The sequence below is a fragment of the Sorex fumeus genome, unplaced genomic scaffold, assembly GCF_029834395.1.
Source record: "Sorex fumeus unplaced genomic scaffold, SorFum_2.1 ptg000149l, whole genome shotgun sequence".
In the NCBI taxonomy this organism is placed as follows: Eukaryota; Metazoa; Chordata; class Mammalia; order Eulipotyphla; family Soricidae; genus Sorex; species Sorex fumeus.
Window position 1 is genome coordinate 434,601 of NW_026606206.1, and position 16,769 is coordinate 451,369.

The window sequence follows — 16,769 nt, forward strand, 5'->3', positions numbered from 1 at the left end:
GCTACTAAGAAGACTGCTATTTATGTATTATAAATGTAAACACATAGATGTCTCTGAAAAGAATGATTTTTAAGTTAAAATAAACCTGCTAACAGTAGCATCAGGAAGTGTAACAAATAAAAAGGAATACCAGGCAGTCAGTTCAAAAGGAAGACATAAAAATATTAAATTTGTTTATAATCCCCATGTCTTTGTTAATACTTCCTCTTTGCTAATATACCATTCTCTTTCTAATTTCCTCTAATTCTTTGTACTGGAATTTTTTTTTTAGCTCTTTAGACAGATTTAAAGAGGTTGAGTTAAATTCATGATCTATTAAATCCTGTATCTCTGCTCCTCAAGTGGAGTATCTTTTTATTTCTCCTAGGAATGAGATTATTTTCTTATTTGTATGCCTGTTTCCAAATTTTTAGTGAACTCTGAAAAGTTGAACATGTTACATTTATAATGCAATAAATGGAAATCTGATTCTCTATTTGCAGTGTTGTATATTTTGCTTAGGTTGATAATTGTTCATTTACTTTCCTAAAGCACATTCATAAAATTTATATTCCTCGCCATATCTAGTCTCTGAAATCTTTGTTTCATTAGCTTATAGTCAGATTTTGTTTGAGAGACATACTCCTGAATTCCTAATCAGAAATAGGAGTAAAAGAGCTGGAGCAGTGGTACAGCGGGTAGGGCGTTTGCCTTGCACATGGCCTACCCAGGTTCGATCCCAGGCATCCCCCAGCACTGCCAGAAGTAATTCCTGACTGCAGAGCCTGAAGTAGCCCCTGAGCACTGCCAGGTGTGACCCAAAAATAAGCCAGAAAATAAAAAAAGACTAAAAATCTATCCCAATCTTTCAAGACTGACTGTGTTACCTTACCCTTCAATACTAAGTCAGTCTCTTTACAACTTTTCCCTTATTGCTTGCACAGCATCTGAAAATTTGCCTGTGGAACCAGTAATAGGACAGGTATCTCAACTGGCAGTCAGTTGACTCAGGTTCAATCCTATATGGCACCTCATATGGCCCCCTGAGACACACCAGAAGTGATCTCTGAGCAAAGACCCAGGAATAAGCCCTCATCACTATCAGGTGTGACTCCAACCCAACCACAAATAAAGAAACATCATCTTGATTGAGATGCAGAGGACCTTCAGGTTTGTCTTTCCTAGGCTTCTATTCTTCTGTATATGTGGATGCCTTTCAATGCTTTAATTTCCTAAACTTGCCCCTTGGTATTTCCTCTTCAGCTTTCAGTGTATCCCTTGTTTGCCTTATCTTTAAAACTTTGCCTTGAGGCAAGCAGGTTGCTGTTTTGTTTTATAACACTTTCAAGGAATTCCCACAGTGTAGGTACTTTGCTGCTCTGAGAACACTAGGTGAAATACAGGTACTAATACTCATAACTAATCTTTTTTCAGTTTCCAGTCAGATTAAAAGACACAAAAATCTGTTTCTGGAGATTGAGATTGGCTCACTTTACTCCAAAATCCTGTACCACAGTTTCATACTCAGAACTGCCACTAAACCCTCCCAGAGCAGAGAGGAGACTGGAGCAAGGGAAAACAGAAAAGCCATTTCCTCCCACTCTGTACTTGATCTTTTCTTGAATCAATTTCTTGGTTGCTGCACACCATAGCATTCTCAAATTTTTCACAAGCTATTTCTGACAGTTTTTAATTTTTTGTCTTTTATTTGGAGGGATAGAGCCTAGAAGCCACCTATTTTTATTTCTGTTACTCCTCTGTTATCATAGTGCTCTAAAGTTCTTTGAATATACTCATAATGGCTGCTGTTAAGTAACTGTTAAATCTTACGGGAGTAGTCTCAGTGTCTGATAATATAAATTATGTTTTTCAGGGTCCTTTTTTTGGTTGCCACTTTTTTTGGGGGATTTTGAGGTTTATTTCAATATAATGACAGTGGTGAGAAGGTGCAGTTTATAACAAAATTATAAACTCTAACATATTTGAAATAAAGATTCAGAAAAGAAAAAATGGCAAAGTTGTCCAGTATTTTAATTATTTGATTATACTAATTATTCTTACTATTGATTTTTCAGCTTACTTTTTATAATCATAGAATTATTATTATATGATAATCACATAATTATATCATTATATGATTAGGATATTCCATAACTTTAGTCCTTTAAAATTTATAAAGGCTTTTTCTTTGACTACTGCTACAAGTTTCATATACTTTTCAAAACAGTACGTATTTTTCACTCACTAAGTGTAGTATAATCTAAATTTATAATTCTATAAATTAAAAGTAAATTTGTGACTGGAGAGAAAGTGCAGCAGGTAGGCTATATGCCTTACACGTAGCTAAGCCAGGTTTGTCCTCCCCATTATCCCATCCAGTCCCTTGGGGAACAGCCACGAGTAATTCCTGAGAGCAAAGCCAGGAGCCTAAGCATCGCTCAGTGTGCCCCCACCCAAAAAGGAAAAAGAAAGATTTTGAGAAAGATTGTTGCTACTTTTTTAAGTGACTGGTAGAATTTATCAGTGAAGTCCTGTGTTCCTGGTTTTCTTTTGTAGGAAGGTTTCTGAATACACCTCCCTTGTAATTGGGGCCCAAACTGAATTAAGCTCCCATTAGATCCCCAGCACCAAATACAGCTCCCAGTCACCACCAGGAGTAATCCCTGAAGAAGCAGTCTGGTGCCAAAACAAAAAATATTGAAACATTTCGTTGGCCCATTTTTTGATGGGGTTGGATGTTTTCTTCTTGCGGAGTTCAACCAGTACTTTGTATATCCTTGATATCAAAGCCTTGTCGGATGTGTATTAGGCGAATATCCTTTCCCATTCTGTAGACTGTCTTTGTATTTTGGTCACTGTTTCTTTGGAGGTGCAGAAGCTTCTTAGTTTAAGATAGTCCCATTTGTCTATCTGTTTTCACTTAATTGACCAGTGGGGAGATGCATGCTGAAAGTAGACTATAGACCGAACATGATTGCCACTCAATTCCTCTTTTGCAAACCACAGCACCCAAAAGGAGAAAGAGAACAAAAGGGAGTGCCCTGCCACAGAGGCAGGTTAGGGTGGGGGAATGGGGGTGGGGGGGGGGGGGAAGGATACTGGGATTAGTGGTGGTGGAGAATGGGCACTAGTGGAGGGATGGGTACTCGATCATTGTATAACTGAAACCCAAGCACAAAAATTTGTAAGTCTACAACTGTACCTCATGGTGTTTCACTAATAAACATTAAAAAAAAAAGGAAACAAATTTTTAATTCTGTTATAATTCTATATAGCAAGATTATACAATACTAAAATATTTTGGCTGGAGCCATAGCACAGCGGGTAGGGCGTTCGCCTTACAAGCGGCCAACATGGCCGACCCGAGTTCAATTCCTCCGCCCCTCTCGGAGAGCCCGGCAAGCTACCGAGAGTATTCGATATGCCAGACACAGTAACAACAAAGTCTCCAATGGAGACGTTACTGGGCCCACTCGAGCAAATCGACGATCAACGGGAGGGCCTTTACCTTTTTTACCTTTTTAAAATATTTATTTTCTCAAATTTCAGTTGCTAAAATAATCAAGTGAATACCAATGAACAGAAGTATGCGTTTATACACTTAACAGTAAAAAAATATTTCTGAGAAAACTTAAATACCTGGAAGACAAGGTATTTCATGTTTATGAATCACAGGACTAAGAATACTCCTCAAATTGGCCTCTACATTAAATGTAATCCCTTCTATAATCTTGCAGAAATATCAACCACTGAGATTCATATAAAAATTAAAATAGTTTCTTAGCCAAAGCAATCCAAAAAAAGGGAAAAAATTAAACTAAGATTTCTGATTACAAAATAGTATGAAGCTAAAGTGATCCCTTTTCTGGGGGTATGGTGCCACCAGTAGGTCAATCTGAACCTGTGAGGCGAGTGCCTCAGCAGCCTGATGGCTCGTTCAGACTTCCAGATACCCCAAAATTGCTGCTGTGCCTTTGGTCAGACCCCAAAAACTTGGGGCAAAGTTTACCAAGAAAGTAAACAGCCAAAAGTTAGGTATGTGGGAGACACACCCACAAACCAACTCTGGCTCAGCTATATAATTGGAGGCAAGGCCTCTCTGGTTCCTGATCGAACTGCTTAACGGCCATGAACCCAGAGACTCGGAAACAAATCTGGGAACCCAGCAGCTTTTGGCAGAAATGCATCTGGAACCCAGTAGTAGTTACTGTCGCCAGGTCACCCCAGGGGGGAAAGGGTGCTGTCCCTCTGCTTACGCCCCCTTGGGGGTTCAGTGGCTGTCATCCTCCAGAGGTCACTGGACAATCAGGTTTGGGCCCGCATTGACAAGACACACAGGGCTTCATGGGATGGGGATGGAGCCGGCCAGTTCCTCCCCGCCTCAACAAGATCCCGAGTCATCACCCACAAACGGCCTCTCTGGCTCCTGATCAAGCTGCTTAATGGCCATGATCCCAGAGACTCAGGAACAAATCTCGGAACCCAGCAGGTTTTGGCAAGAAATCCCTTCAAATTTAATTGTTAAAATTTCACAATTTCAAATTGTGTGGCCACTACTGCAGCCGTGCAACATCATATATTATTCATAACCAGGAAGAGAAAACAAATTGTCTACTGTTGCCTTTTCGGCAGATCTGAGTGTTGGGGTAAAGGTAAAAGGTTGTTCGTCAATTTGCTCGAGCGGGCCCAGTAACGTCTCCATTGGAAACTTTGTTGTTACTGTGTTTGGCATATCGCATACGCCACGGGGAGCTTGCCAGGCTCTGTCGTGCGGGCGAGATACTCTCAGTAGCTTGCCGGGCTCTCCGAGAGGGGCGGAGCAATCGAACTCCGGTCGGCCATGTTGGCTGCGTGCAAGGCAAATGCCCTACCACTGTGCTATCACTCCAGCCAGTGTTGGGGTAAAATCCCAAATAATAATGGGGTGGCTTGTGACAAAATATTGAATGTAATCAAAGTAGAGTGAGAGTAATTTGGAAATCATCTGCCCCGCAGGCAGGGGGAGGGTGTGGGATGGGGGTATACTGGGGTTTTTGGTGGTGGAGAATAGGCACTGGTGAAGGTATGGTGTTTCATTGTATGACTGAGACTTAAACCCGAAAGCTTTGTAACTGCTCTCACGGTGATTCAATAAATAAAATTATAAAAATATAGAAAAAAAAAGTAAGGTGGAGTTCATGCACAATTCAATCAGCCTAATATTGTCTGAATAAATAGCAGTACTCCTACATTAAAAAAAAAAGTGATCCCCTTTGACAATATAAGCTAGTGGAACACAATTAAAATAAATAAATAAATAAATACATGCATCTATGGGCCAAACAATGTTGTAGACAAAAGTTCTGAAACTACTCAGTGGGAACAATCATAAAACAGTGCTCACATTTGCATACAAATTTCCTAATGTAACTGGTTTCTGATTAAACTTCATACGTATATTACAAAATTCATTCACATTGCCGTGTATTTGATATTACTCACTTAAATTTTTCTCAGTCATGAAAGACTAAAAACATAGTACAATATAGATGAATTTTTTAAACTCCATACAAAGAGAAATAGTATATTAAGAAATAGTATATTATTATAAAAAAAAAAGTATATTAAGATGTAAAAGAATGACTTTGGATGGCATGTAAACACATATCCAAAAATACTACTAAAAATAATGAGTAAAGTAGCAGGATACAAAAAGCACATAAATCTATTATATTTCTTTACAAAATAAGTTAGGGTAAAGGGAAAGTGACCATCTTACTGAAAGCAATCTATGGAGTCGTGCAATTCCTATCAAACAACCAATAGCATTTTTCAAAGGAATAGAATTTTTCAATTTTTAAATGTATATGGATTCACGAAAGATTCCAAATAGTCAAATCAAGTCTGACCACAAAGAATAAAAAAGAAACATTACACTCCCTGTCTATAAAGCATATAAATCAAAACAACAGGACAGAAAATAGCACAGAGATTAGTATATGTTGGGACCCAAGTTTAATCCTGCACTGCAAGGCCCCCAAGCACCACCTGGTATACCTCTACTGCTGAAGTGTCCCAAGTACTGTCAAGGTATCCCTGGGAGTCAGTGGCACTGTAGGACCGGGGAGGGGAGGGGAGGGGAGGGGAGGGGAGAGGAGGGGAGGGGAAGGGAGGGGAGGGGAGGGGAGGGGAGGGGAGGGGAGGGGAGGGGAGGGGAGGGGAGGGAAGGGAAGGGAAGGGAAGGGAAGGGAAGGGAAGGGAAGGGAAGGGAAGGGAAGGGAAGGGGAGGGGAGGGGAGGGGAGGGGAGGGGAGGGGAGGGGGAGGGGAGGGGAGGGGGAGGGAAGGGGAGGGAAGGGGAGGGAAGGGAAGGGAAGGGAAGGGAAGGGAAGGGAAGGGAAGGGAAGGGAAGGGAAGGGAAGGGAAGGGAAGGGACGAGGCAGAAGGAAAGAAAGAAGAAAAGGCTAGGTAGTATTCACCATAGCATGAATCTGGAAACAATCTGAGTGCCCAAGAACAGACAAATGGATAAAGAAACTATGGCATATCTACACAATGGAATACTACGCAGCTTTTAGGAAAAATGAAGTCATGAAATTTGCCTATAAATGAAGGACATGGAGAGTATCATGCTGAGTGAAATGAGTCAGAAGTAGAGAGACAGATATAAAATGACTGCATTCACTTGTGGGATAATATATATATATACACATATACATATATATAATAGTAGAAGACTAATATCCATGGCTAGGGAAAACAGGGGTTAAGAGGACTGGTCAATGGTTGGATCTAACTACAAATGTGTATGGGGCTAAGGGTAGGTAAGATAGACAAGAGACCACTATGACAGTAATAGCTGGGAAACAGCTGGGAATGATCATGTTGGACAAGAACTGAGTGTTGAAAGTAGGTAAAGGGGTATTCTTGATAACCTTTCAGTATCAATTTTGCAAACCCAATGCCCAAAAAGTGGGGGGGGGGGAGGGAGAGAGAGAGAGAGAGAGAGAGAGAGAGAGAAGAAAAGTGGTAGGAGGTGGGGAGTGGCGGGTGATGGGAGAGAACCTGGGGACACTGGTACTGGGAAACGTAGGGATGGGTTCTGGAAACTGTGTGACTGAAATCCAATCATAAACAGCTTTGTAAGGGCCTATCTCACAGTGATTCAATAAAAAAGTTAAAATTTTTTTAAATTAAGAAAAAAAAGAAAAGGCTAGGTGCCCATGTGTCATAAATCAAGTAAGGAATAAGTGGGAAAGGAGTAAGTGAGGTGAGAAAACCCCAAAAGATACCTTTATATAGCTATTTTGTCTAAAACTTGTCTCTTTGCCATAGAAAATAATCTCATATCCTATTTGACATAAAACTTGTCAATGCTGATTGCATGCTACAAGGACTGCTATCATTTTAGTTAACAGATTTCTTTACCAGAGTAACACCAAGACATAACACAGTGAAAAATGAGATGTCTAGATTTAGAATTTAATGTTATGACTGAAGGAAATGTTTTGAGTGTTTACATTAGATAAGAAAATTTACTTTGAATAATGAGTAAAGAAAAATCAGTATTTTTGGCAAATAGGCAAAATTACAGTAGATATGTAAGCAATAAGATACAAAACACTAAATAAAGTCGAAAGGTTAGAAAAAGACTGCATATATTATGTGTAAATTGGAAAACTGCATGCCTTTTATCTCCAATGGAAAGTGATGCTAGTTCCCTTTCCAACAGTTATAACTGGTTGTTAATTGAGATTTGGGCATGTGGGTTTTCTTATGAACTCATTTTATTGTTGTAATAACTGCTTTAGCTCAAGGTCAACAACTATGATACTTATAAGTAAACATTTGCCCTTCTCCAAATTCCTGCAGAACTATCCATATGATCAGAAGTAATACTATATTGGATGTAAGCATAGGCATTGAGAGTTATTTCAAATTTCCTGCAACTCTTATGTTTTCCTGCCTTCCACCATGAGAACATCACACCTCAAATAGAAGGTTTTCCTTGAAACCAAAATGAGGATATACATCTATTAAAACATCTACCAGCTACATCATTTTACCATAAGTTTTAAGGTAAAAATTTAATACGACATATAGGGGCAAGGCATCTAGATATGGTATTAAAATTTCTCATCTGATTTCAGGTAACTTTTTTTTCTACTGTTTAAAACAAAAGCTGCAACCTTTCCAATACCCACTTCCAGAAGCAAACATCACGACTTTTTTAAAGGGAAATTACCGTATGTCTCACAGCACACACACACACAAACACACAGACACACACACACATACACACACATATATACGTGTGTACATATATATATCTATCTTTACCCTTGAAGATGTGTGCTGTTTTTACTAGGTTTTTATCCCTTCTTTAGTGTTTCTGAGTACTGTACCCCCTAAAACTACTTTTTCCTGTAAGTCCCCTGGTTTTTATTGCATGCGTTTGCAGAGCACAGTGCTCTTTAGAGATACATGTCACAGTATGACTATGTTTTTATAAGACAGAAACACAAATATCCACAATACAAATAACAATTTTATAACTAAACTACACAGGAACACTTACTTGGCTAAGGTGATAAACTATTCACAAACCTAATCACCTCCCAAATGATCCATGCCAAGTATAAACGGAATGACACTAAGAAAACAAGTTTAACTATATGAATTTGGGAGTTGGAGAATATACAAATACTCAGCCAACAATACTGTATACTTCCTCTGATCCTCCCAAATTTATGTCCTTTTCCCATGAGCCCAAAGGATTAGAGCATATGCCCAACATGAGTAGACTTAGAGTTCAGTCGGCAGCATTAAGCCCCACTCTCTCTACCTCCAGCAATCAGAGCACCACTGGGTCTTGTCCTGATCCAGCACCATTGTGCCTGAGCAGTACTGCAGAAAAGGGTATGATACTGAACCATCGAGAGGCTCACACTGCAGCACAGACAAGTATCGCAGGGAATGGACTCTAGGCCCCCTGCAGACTGCACAAAATCCTACCCCCACTAAAATCCATGTTATCCCTACAGTCCCAAAGACGTTCTCATTCCATCATCATCATCTCAAACTTCAGAAAGTCAATGTTCCACCTAAATATCACCTAACTCAAATCTGGGTAATTCGAGCTACAATTAACCTAAGAAAAAATAGCTCTTTAACTGCAAAACTATGAAATGAAACAAAGTATTTATTTCTTAAAAACAATGATGAGATGAGCACAGCTTCCAGGACAAGGTAGTTCTATTCCAAAAAGTTAAAATGTAAAGAAATGAGTGACAGGTCCTAACAAATCTAGAGCAAATTCCTTATGACTTTAGAATAATCCTCTTTAACTTGATGACAACAAAGAGAATAATAAACTTTGACCTCCAGGTGCAGCTGGGCAGAGGTTTCACTTACAGACAGACACACTGGGGAATCAATCCTGCCTCTGTCACTCTGGCTGAGGTTAAGTCCTCAAAGCTTCTAGCAAGGAAGGCATCAAAGGATTTGGTGGCTCTGACCTTTGAATCTAGGTGGAAGCATCCATGTCCTTGGACCTGTGAACTCTGCACTGGTGGCAATCTCCACCAAGGCTTACTGCTTATGTTTTCCAATGAGTCAGCTGCTGTAGCAGGGACTGCCAGAGCAACAGGAGCAGCCAACTGAGTTCAGCACATGCAGTGCACCAGCGAAATCCTCAATGTGAGGCCAGCTCTGGCAGCCAGTTCAAGGTCTCCACAACTCTTCCTTTTAAATCACTGTGCCCCTGGGGCCCTTGTACTCCGGCTATGAAGAGAAGTGGCAATCCAAAAGATTTCTTAATTGCCTTCAGGCCAACTCTTCACAGTTTAAGGATATGGATCCCCTATTCTTTAAAGAAGCCTTATTAACCTTATCAAATGGTCACCTTATCAAATGGTATCACCCTGTTCTGACCATCCTTATTCATTTTCATTACGTGACTGGGGAGAGAATTTTTCAAATGTTCAGGTTTTGCTTTATTTTTATCACTTCTGCCTTTAGATTTGTCTCTCTTTTCCAATTTTACTGTAAGCAATTAGGAGGAGTGAAGGTATACCTTTAATATTTTTCTTTGTTAGAAATCACTAGCTAATTAAAGGCTCCCTCTAAGCTCTGCTTTAACTTTATCTCATTAATTTTGGCATACTGCAATTCTATGATCAATTAATTCAAAAGTATTCATATTTAATTTTGATTTTTTTATCCCATAAATTACAAATGTTATTACTTAGAATGTTAGACTCTTTTCATATATTTTGACAACTAATTTCTAATTTTTATTGTGATCACAGAAATACTAAGATTTCAAAAAAATCTAAGACTTAAAAAGAAAGAAATTAGCTAAATTTAAGCTCACTGATAATTCCACATAATTGTTTCACACTCAGTAGTGAAACAATTTTGGCAAATTTCTTGACACTTTACAAAAATCACTTTTTCGACAGTTTCCAATAGCAAGTTCTACATATTTATCTGAGACTATATCAACTGTATCATGTTTCTACCACAATTCTTTCAAAGATTACTTTGTTATCTTCTATTGTTAAAAAGAAAACATGGAGGCACTTGTGCTAAACCTACCAAGTCTTAATGCCTAAACTAACTGCAATTTCAACCTCCCCTAGGAAATGAAGTCTCAACTAATCAATATGGAATCTTCACCACTGAAGTAATCTTTACTAATCCCCAAATGATGTGAGAATCTGCCACAGGCCTTCTTCTATTTCCTTTAGCCAAGTATGAAAGCCTAGAATCATCCCTCTTCCTTGATCTCCCCTCTTTTCTGTCTATAAAAACAATTCTTGGAGATCTCTTCTACTTACTCAATTTCTACAGAATTTCTTCAAATGCTGACCAAAAATAAACTATATAAATAAAACCAATCAGATCTTCAAAATTCATGGGGCTAGAGATACAGTACAGACAGTAAGGTGCTTGCCTTGCACGTGGCCAGCTCCAGCAACACCCAGACCATACTGGTCCCCCAAGCACCATATAGCTGCTTGATCCTAGCACAGAGCTAGGAGTAAGCCCTCAGCATAGTCAAGTGTAACTCAAAAATCAAAAATATTAAAAAATAAGATTTACACAGTATGGAGCTGGAGCGATAGTACAGTGGGTAAGGAGCTTGTCTTGCACCACGAGACCCTGTTCAATCCCTGGCATCCCATATGGTTTCCCAAACATCATCGGGAGTAATTCCTGAATGCAAAGCAAAGAATAATACCTGAACAGTGCCGGGTATTGCCCCAAAAGGAAAAACAAACAAAAATTTTACAAGGTTCCAGGATTTTTGTTAAAAGTAACAATAAGATGATTAGGAATATCTCTATGGTTCTTTTCTTTCAGAATCCTCAACATAGCACTGTAGCACTGTCCTCTCATTGTTCATCGAGGTGCTCGAATGGACTCAGTAACATATCTTTTGTGAGACTTATTACTGTGTTTGGCATATCGAATACGTCACGGTTAGCTTGCCAGGCTTTGCCGTGTGGGCAAGATACTCTCAGTAGCTTGCCGGGCTCTCTAAGAGGGGCGAAGGAATTGAACCCGGCTAGGCCAGGCTGGCTGCACACAAGGCAAACACCCTACCCACTGTGTTATTGCTCCTGAGCATAATTACCTTTTAAATATCTGTTTATAAAAAATATAGGCTATTCCCACAAAAATCTTCTATTACCCAGTACTCATTTCCAAAGCCCTTCAACATTCTAAAATATTTGTCACAACATTCCTCCCTATTACTCAGTACAGTTTTTTTATGTACTGGAATTTTAGTACATTCAGGCTGCTATTAAGTGGCTTTTACATAATAGAAATTCTATTTCTGATCATTCTGAAAGCTAATAAGTATAATATTAAGGCACCAGCATATGTGATGTCTAATAATTGGTACACTGACGATTCATCTTCTAATATATCATCTTGTTATGACCAAACATAGCAGGGCTCTCTTGTGTCTCTCTTATTAAATCATTCATCCCAATGTTGAGGAATTCACCCTGAGGACCTAATCATTCCCAAAATCCCCCATCTCTAAATATGGGCCAAGAGATAGTACGGTGGTTAATATTCTTGCTTTGCATGCAGCAGACCAGATTAGATCCCTGGCACCACATATGGCACCCTGAGCCAGAAGAAAGCCCTAAGCACCGTTGGATGTGGCCCAAAGGCCCAAAGAATAAAATAAATAAATAAATATGATTAAATTAAAGAAGAATATTTCAACATATAATTTAGATGAATATAAATATTTTGTGAATAGTTATTAGCCCAGATTATCAAATAATTTTATTCTCATTATCATCCTCATGAAAACATACAGATCAGTCACATAAGCACTAAAAATTACAAGCAAAAATGCTATATTTATATTTCATTATAGCAGCATAATTAAAGAAGTAACTTATTTAGAAGAAAACCTTTCATTAAATACTTACCACAAGCTTTAGAAGCAGCAATACAAATTTCTTCAGCAACATATTCCCCAGTTGGAAACTTCAGGTAATCTCCCTCATCTTTTCCAAGGGAGTGATAAAGATAAACTTGTAGAACTGGATCTATCTGTGTCATAGTATTAGCATTGCCAGGAATATCACCATTTTGATGTACAGGGGACGATGTTTCTTCCATTTCTGTCATTGTAAGACAGGCCATTCCCATGCAGTCCTTTTTCAAATCATTTGCCTATAAGAGCAAAGAAAATTACAAATGAAATTTTAATCTGCTATCCTTCCTTTGCAAGGAAATCTTCAAAGAGAAGCGGTGTCAAATTTATTAAATAAGTCCTGTACACTACCATGGTAACAAGCATCAAGATCATAAATTTCTTGTTAAGTACCATAAAACTGAAGCCAACAACCAATCTAAATAGGTAACACTAACCAAATATGCAAACAAAATTTGTTATTGACAACAGAAGAGATCTTGTCAAACAACATTATTTCTAACAACTGAATTACTCTAATAATTGCCTATGAAATGAATGCCTCACCAAGAATACTTTATCCAGATAAACTCTCACTCAAACTCAATGGAACGATACACCATTTTATAGATAAACAACAACTCAGGAACTTCATAGACTCAAAACCAAACCTACAAGAAGGACTAAAACGGCTCCTGAAATTCAAGAAGGAAAACACCCATAAGCACAACAAAACCTTACAGAAAGATGGCACAAAACCCTATGACAATAATCTCTCTCAATGTCAATGGTCTATATGCACCAATCAAGAGACACAGAGTGGCAAAATGGATCCAGAAAGTGAAACCAACATTCTGCTGTTTACAAGAAACTCATCTGAACAGTCACAGCAACACAGAATCAAAGATAAATGATGGAAAACAATCCTGCAAGCAAACAACTCCCTCAAAAAAGCTGGGGTAGCCATACTAGTATCTGACAACATAGATTTCAGCTTGAAAAAGATTAGAAGGGACAGTGAAGGCCATTTTCTATTTATCAAGGAATATGTACAACAGGAAGAAATCACATTCTTAAATGTATATGCACCTAATGAGGGACCAGCTAAATACGTAAAACAATTGCTAACAGATTTTAAGAAAGACATTGCCAGCGCTACAATAATAGTCGGAGACTTCAACATAGCCTTATCACCTCTGGATAGATCAACAAGAACAAAACTCAGCAAGGAAACACTTGCTTTGAAAGGAAGAAATAGAAGAGGAAAATTTATAGCTTTGCAAGCATTCCTCAGAAAGGAAGAAAGGGCCTACATAGAGAACTTGACTTCACAGCTCAAGATTTTAGAAAAAGACCAACAAAAGAAACCCAAACCCAACCGAAGGAAAGAAATAATAAAACTTGGAGCAAAAATTAACAACATGGAAACCCAAAAAAAAAAAAAATCTGAAAGGTCAATAAAACCAAGAGCTGATTCCTTGAGAAAATAAACAAGATTGATAAACCACTAGCGAGACTCACAAAGGAAGAGAGAAAACCCTAATAAACCAAATCAGAAATGAAAAAGGGGACATCACAACAGAAACCAAAGAAATCCAAAGGTCATCAGAGACTACTTTGAGAGTCTGTATGCCACAAAACAAGAAAATCGAGAAGAAATGGATAAATTCCTGAAATTCTACAATCTCCCAAGACTCACTCAGTCAAGAAGACCTGGAATACCTGAGTAGAACCATTCATATCAAGGAAATCGAAACCGTAATCAAGTCTTTCCAAAAACAAAAGCCCAGGCCCAGCTGGATTCACTAACAAATTTTTCCAAACATTTAAAGAAGACCTGTTGCAAGTTCTCCTCAAGATTTTCCAGGAAATTAAAAAAAAAAAAGAAATTCTCCCAAACAGTTTCTATGAGGCACATATCTCCTAGTACCAAAAGACACCACTAACAAAGAAAATTACAGCCCCAATATCTCTGATGAACACAGATGCATAGATCCTCAACAAAACATTAGCAAATAGAATCCAACAACTCATCAAAAAGATCATACACCACGAACAAGTGGGATTCATCCTGGGGATGCAAGGATGGTTTAACATTCGGAAATCAATCAACATAATCCATCATATCAACAAAAGTAAAGATAAAAACAATATGATCTTATCAATAGATGCAGAGAAAACATTTGACAAGATCCAACCACCATTGATGATGAAAAGTCTCATCAAAAAGGGTTTAGAAAGAACTTTCTTAAGATAGTGTAAGCCATCTACAACAAACCCATGGCAAGCATTATCCTCAATGGGGAAGGGACAAGACAAGGATGCCCACTATCACCAATTCTGTTTAACATAGTATTAGAAGCACTTGCAATAGCGATTAGGCTAGAAAAAGACATTAAAGGTATCCAGATAGGAAAGGAAGAAATTAAGTTCTCACTATTCACAAACGATATGACACTGTATCTCGAGAATCCTAAAGCCTCTACCAAGAAACTCCTAGAAACAATAGTCTTGCACAGTAAAGTCGCAAGCTATAAAATCAATGCCCAAAAATCCATAGTCTTCTTATATGCAAATAATAAGAGTGCCCCAGAAAATCAAATACCTCGGAATCAGCCTAACTAAAGAGGTGTAAAGGACCTCTACAATGAAAACTACAAAACACTACTCCATAAAATAAAAAAGGACATGAGAAAATGGAAACATATCCTCTGCTCATGAATAAGAAGAATCAACATTGTCAAAATGGCAATACTCCCAAAAGCATTATACAGATTCAACGTGATCCCTATAAGGATACCCATGAAATTCTTCAAAGAAATAGATCAAGCACTCCTGAAATTCATATGGAACAACAAATGCCCACGAATAGCTAAAGCAATTCTTGGGGAAAAGACATGGGGAGGAATTACCCTCTCCAACCTCAAACTCTACTACAAAGTGATAACATTTAAAACAGCATGGTACTGGAAAAAAGCCACAGTCACAGACCAATGGAACAGGGTGTGGAATATTCCTACACACAACCCCAGATGTATGAACATGTAATCTTTGATAAGGGAGCAAGAAATATGAAGTGGAACTAGGAAAGCCTCTTCAACAAATGGTGCTGGCATAACTGGACAACCACATGCAAAAAATGGGCTTAGACCTCGACCTAACACCATGCACAAAAGTCAGATCAAAATGGATTAAAGTTCTCAACATCGGGCCAAAATCCATAAGATACATTGAAGACAAGGTCAGCAAAACCCTCCACAATATTGAGGCTAATGGTATCTTCAAAGACGACACTGCACTGTGGAAACCAAGCAGAAACAGAGATAAACAAATAGGACTATCTTAAATTAAGAATCTTCTGCACTGCCAAGGATACAGTGACCAGAAAACAAGGACAATCTAAAGAATGGGAAAGGGTATTTACACAATACCCATCTTATAAAGGGTTGATATCAAGGATATGCAAAGCACAGGTTGAACTCTACAAGAAGAAAGCATCTAACCCCATCAAAAAATGGGGTGATGAAATGAACAGAAACTTTCCCAAAGAAGAAATCTGAATGACTAAAAGGCACATGAGAAAATGCTCTACATCACTAATCATCAGGGAGATGCAGATCAAAACAACATTGAGATATCATCACACACCATAGAGAGTGTTAGAGAGTGTTTCACATCCTAAAGAACAAAGCAAGTGGTGTTGGCATGGATGTGTCGAGAAAGGGACCCTCCTTCACTGCTGGTGAGAATGCCAACTGGTTCAGCCCTTTTGGAAAACAGTATGGACCATTCTCAAAAAATTAGAAATTGAGCTCCCATTTGATTCAGCAATTCCACTCCTGGGAATATATCCCGAAGAGGCAAAAAAAGTACAGGCCAAAATGGCATCTGCAGTTCTATGTTCATTGCTGCACTATTCACCATAGCCAAAATCTGAAAAATCCCGAGTGCCCGAGAACAGATGGCTGGTTAAATTGGTACATCTACACAATGGAGTACTATGCAGCTGTTAGAAAAGATGAAGTCATGAAATTTACATACAAGTGGTACTACATGGAAAGTATGCTAAGTGAAATGAGTCAGAAAGAGAGGGACAGATATAGAAAGAATGCATTCATCTGGGGAATTTAAAGTAACAAATTGGGAGACTAACACCAAAGAATAGCCAAGATAAGTACCAGGAGGTTCACTCCATGGTTTGGAGGCCAGCCGCACATGCTGTGGGAGAAGGCAGCTCAGATAGAGAAGAAAATACCAAATAAAGGGTGCTGGGAGTATCCTCCCAGGATGAGAGATGCATGCTGAAAGTAGATTATACACCAAACCTGATTGCCACTCAATGCCTCTTTTGCAAACCACAGCACCCAA

General features: G+C 38.6%; 1 protein-coding gene across 1 annotated transcript in view; it reads right to left on the reverse strand.

Moving 5' to 3' along the window:
• The window catches only part of JAK2 (Janus kinase 2), a 122,253-nt gene extending 109,592 nt beyond the window's left edge, over window positions 1-12,661 (reverse strand). The window contains exon 1 of the mRNA XM_056106906.1: window positions 12,415-12,661. Coding sequence (XP_055962881.1) covers window positions 12,415-12,637 — 223 coding nt within the window. The 5' untranslated portion in view covers window positions 12,638-12,661. The remainder of the gene's footprint in view (window positions 1-12,414) is intronic.
• Window positions 12,662-16,769: the final 4,108 nt, after the last annotated feature.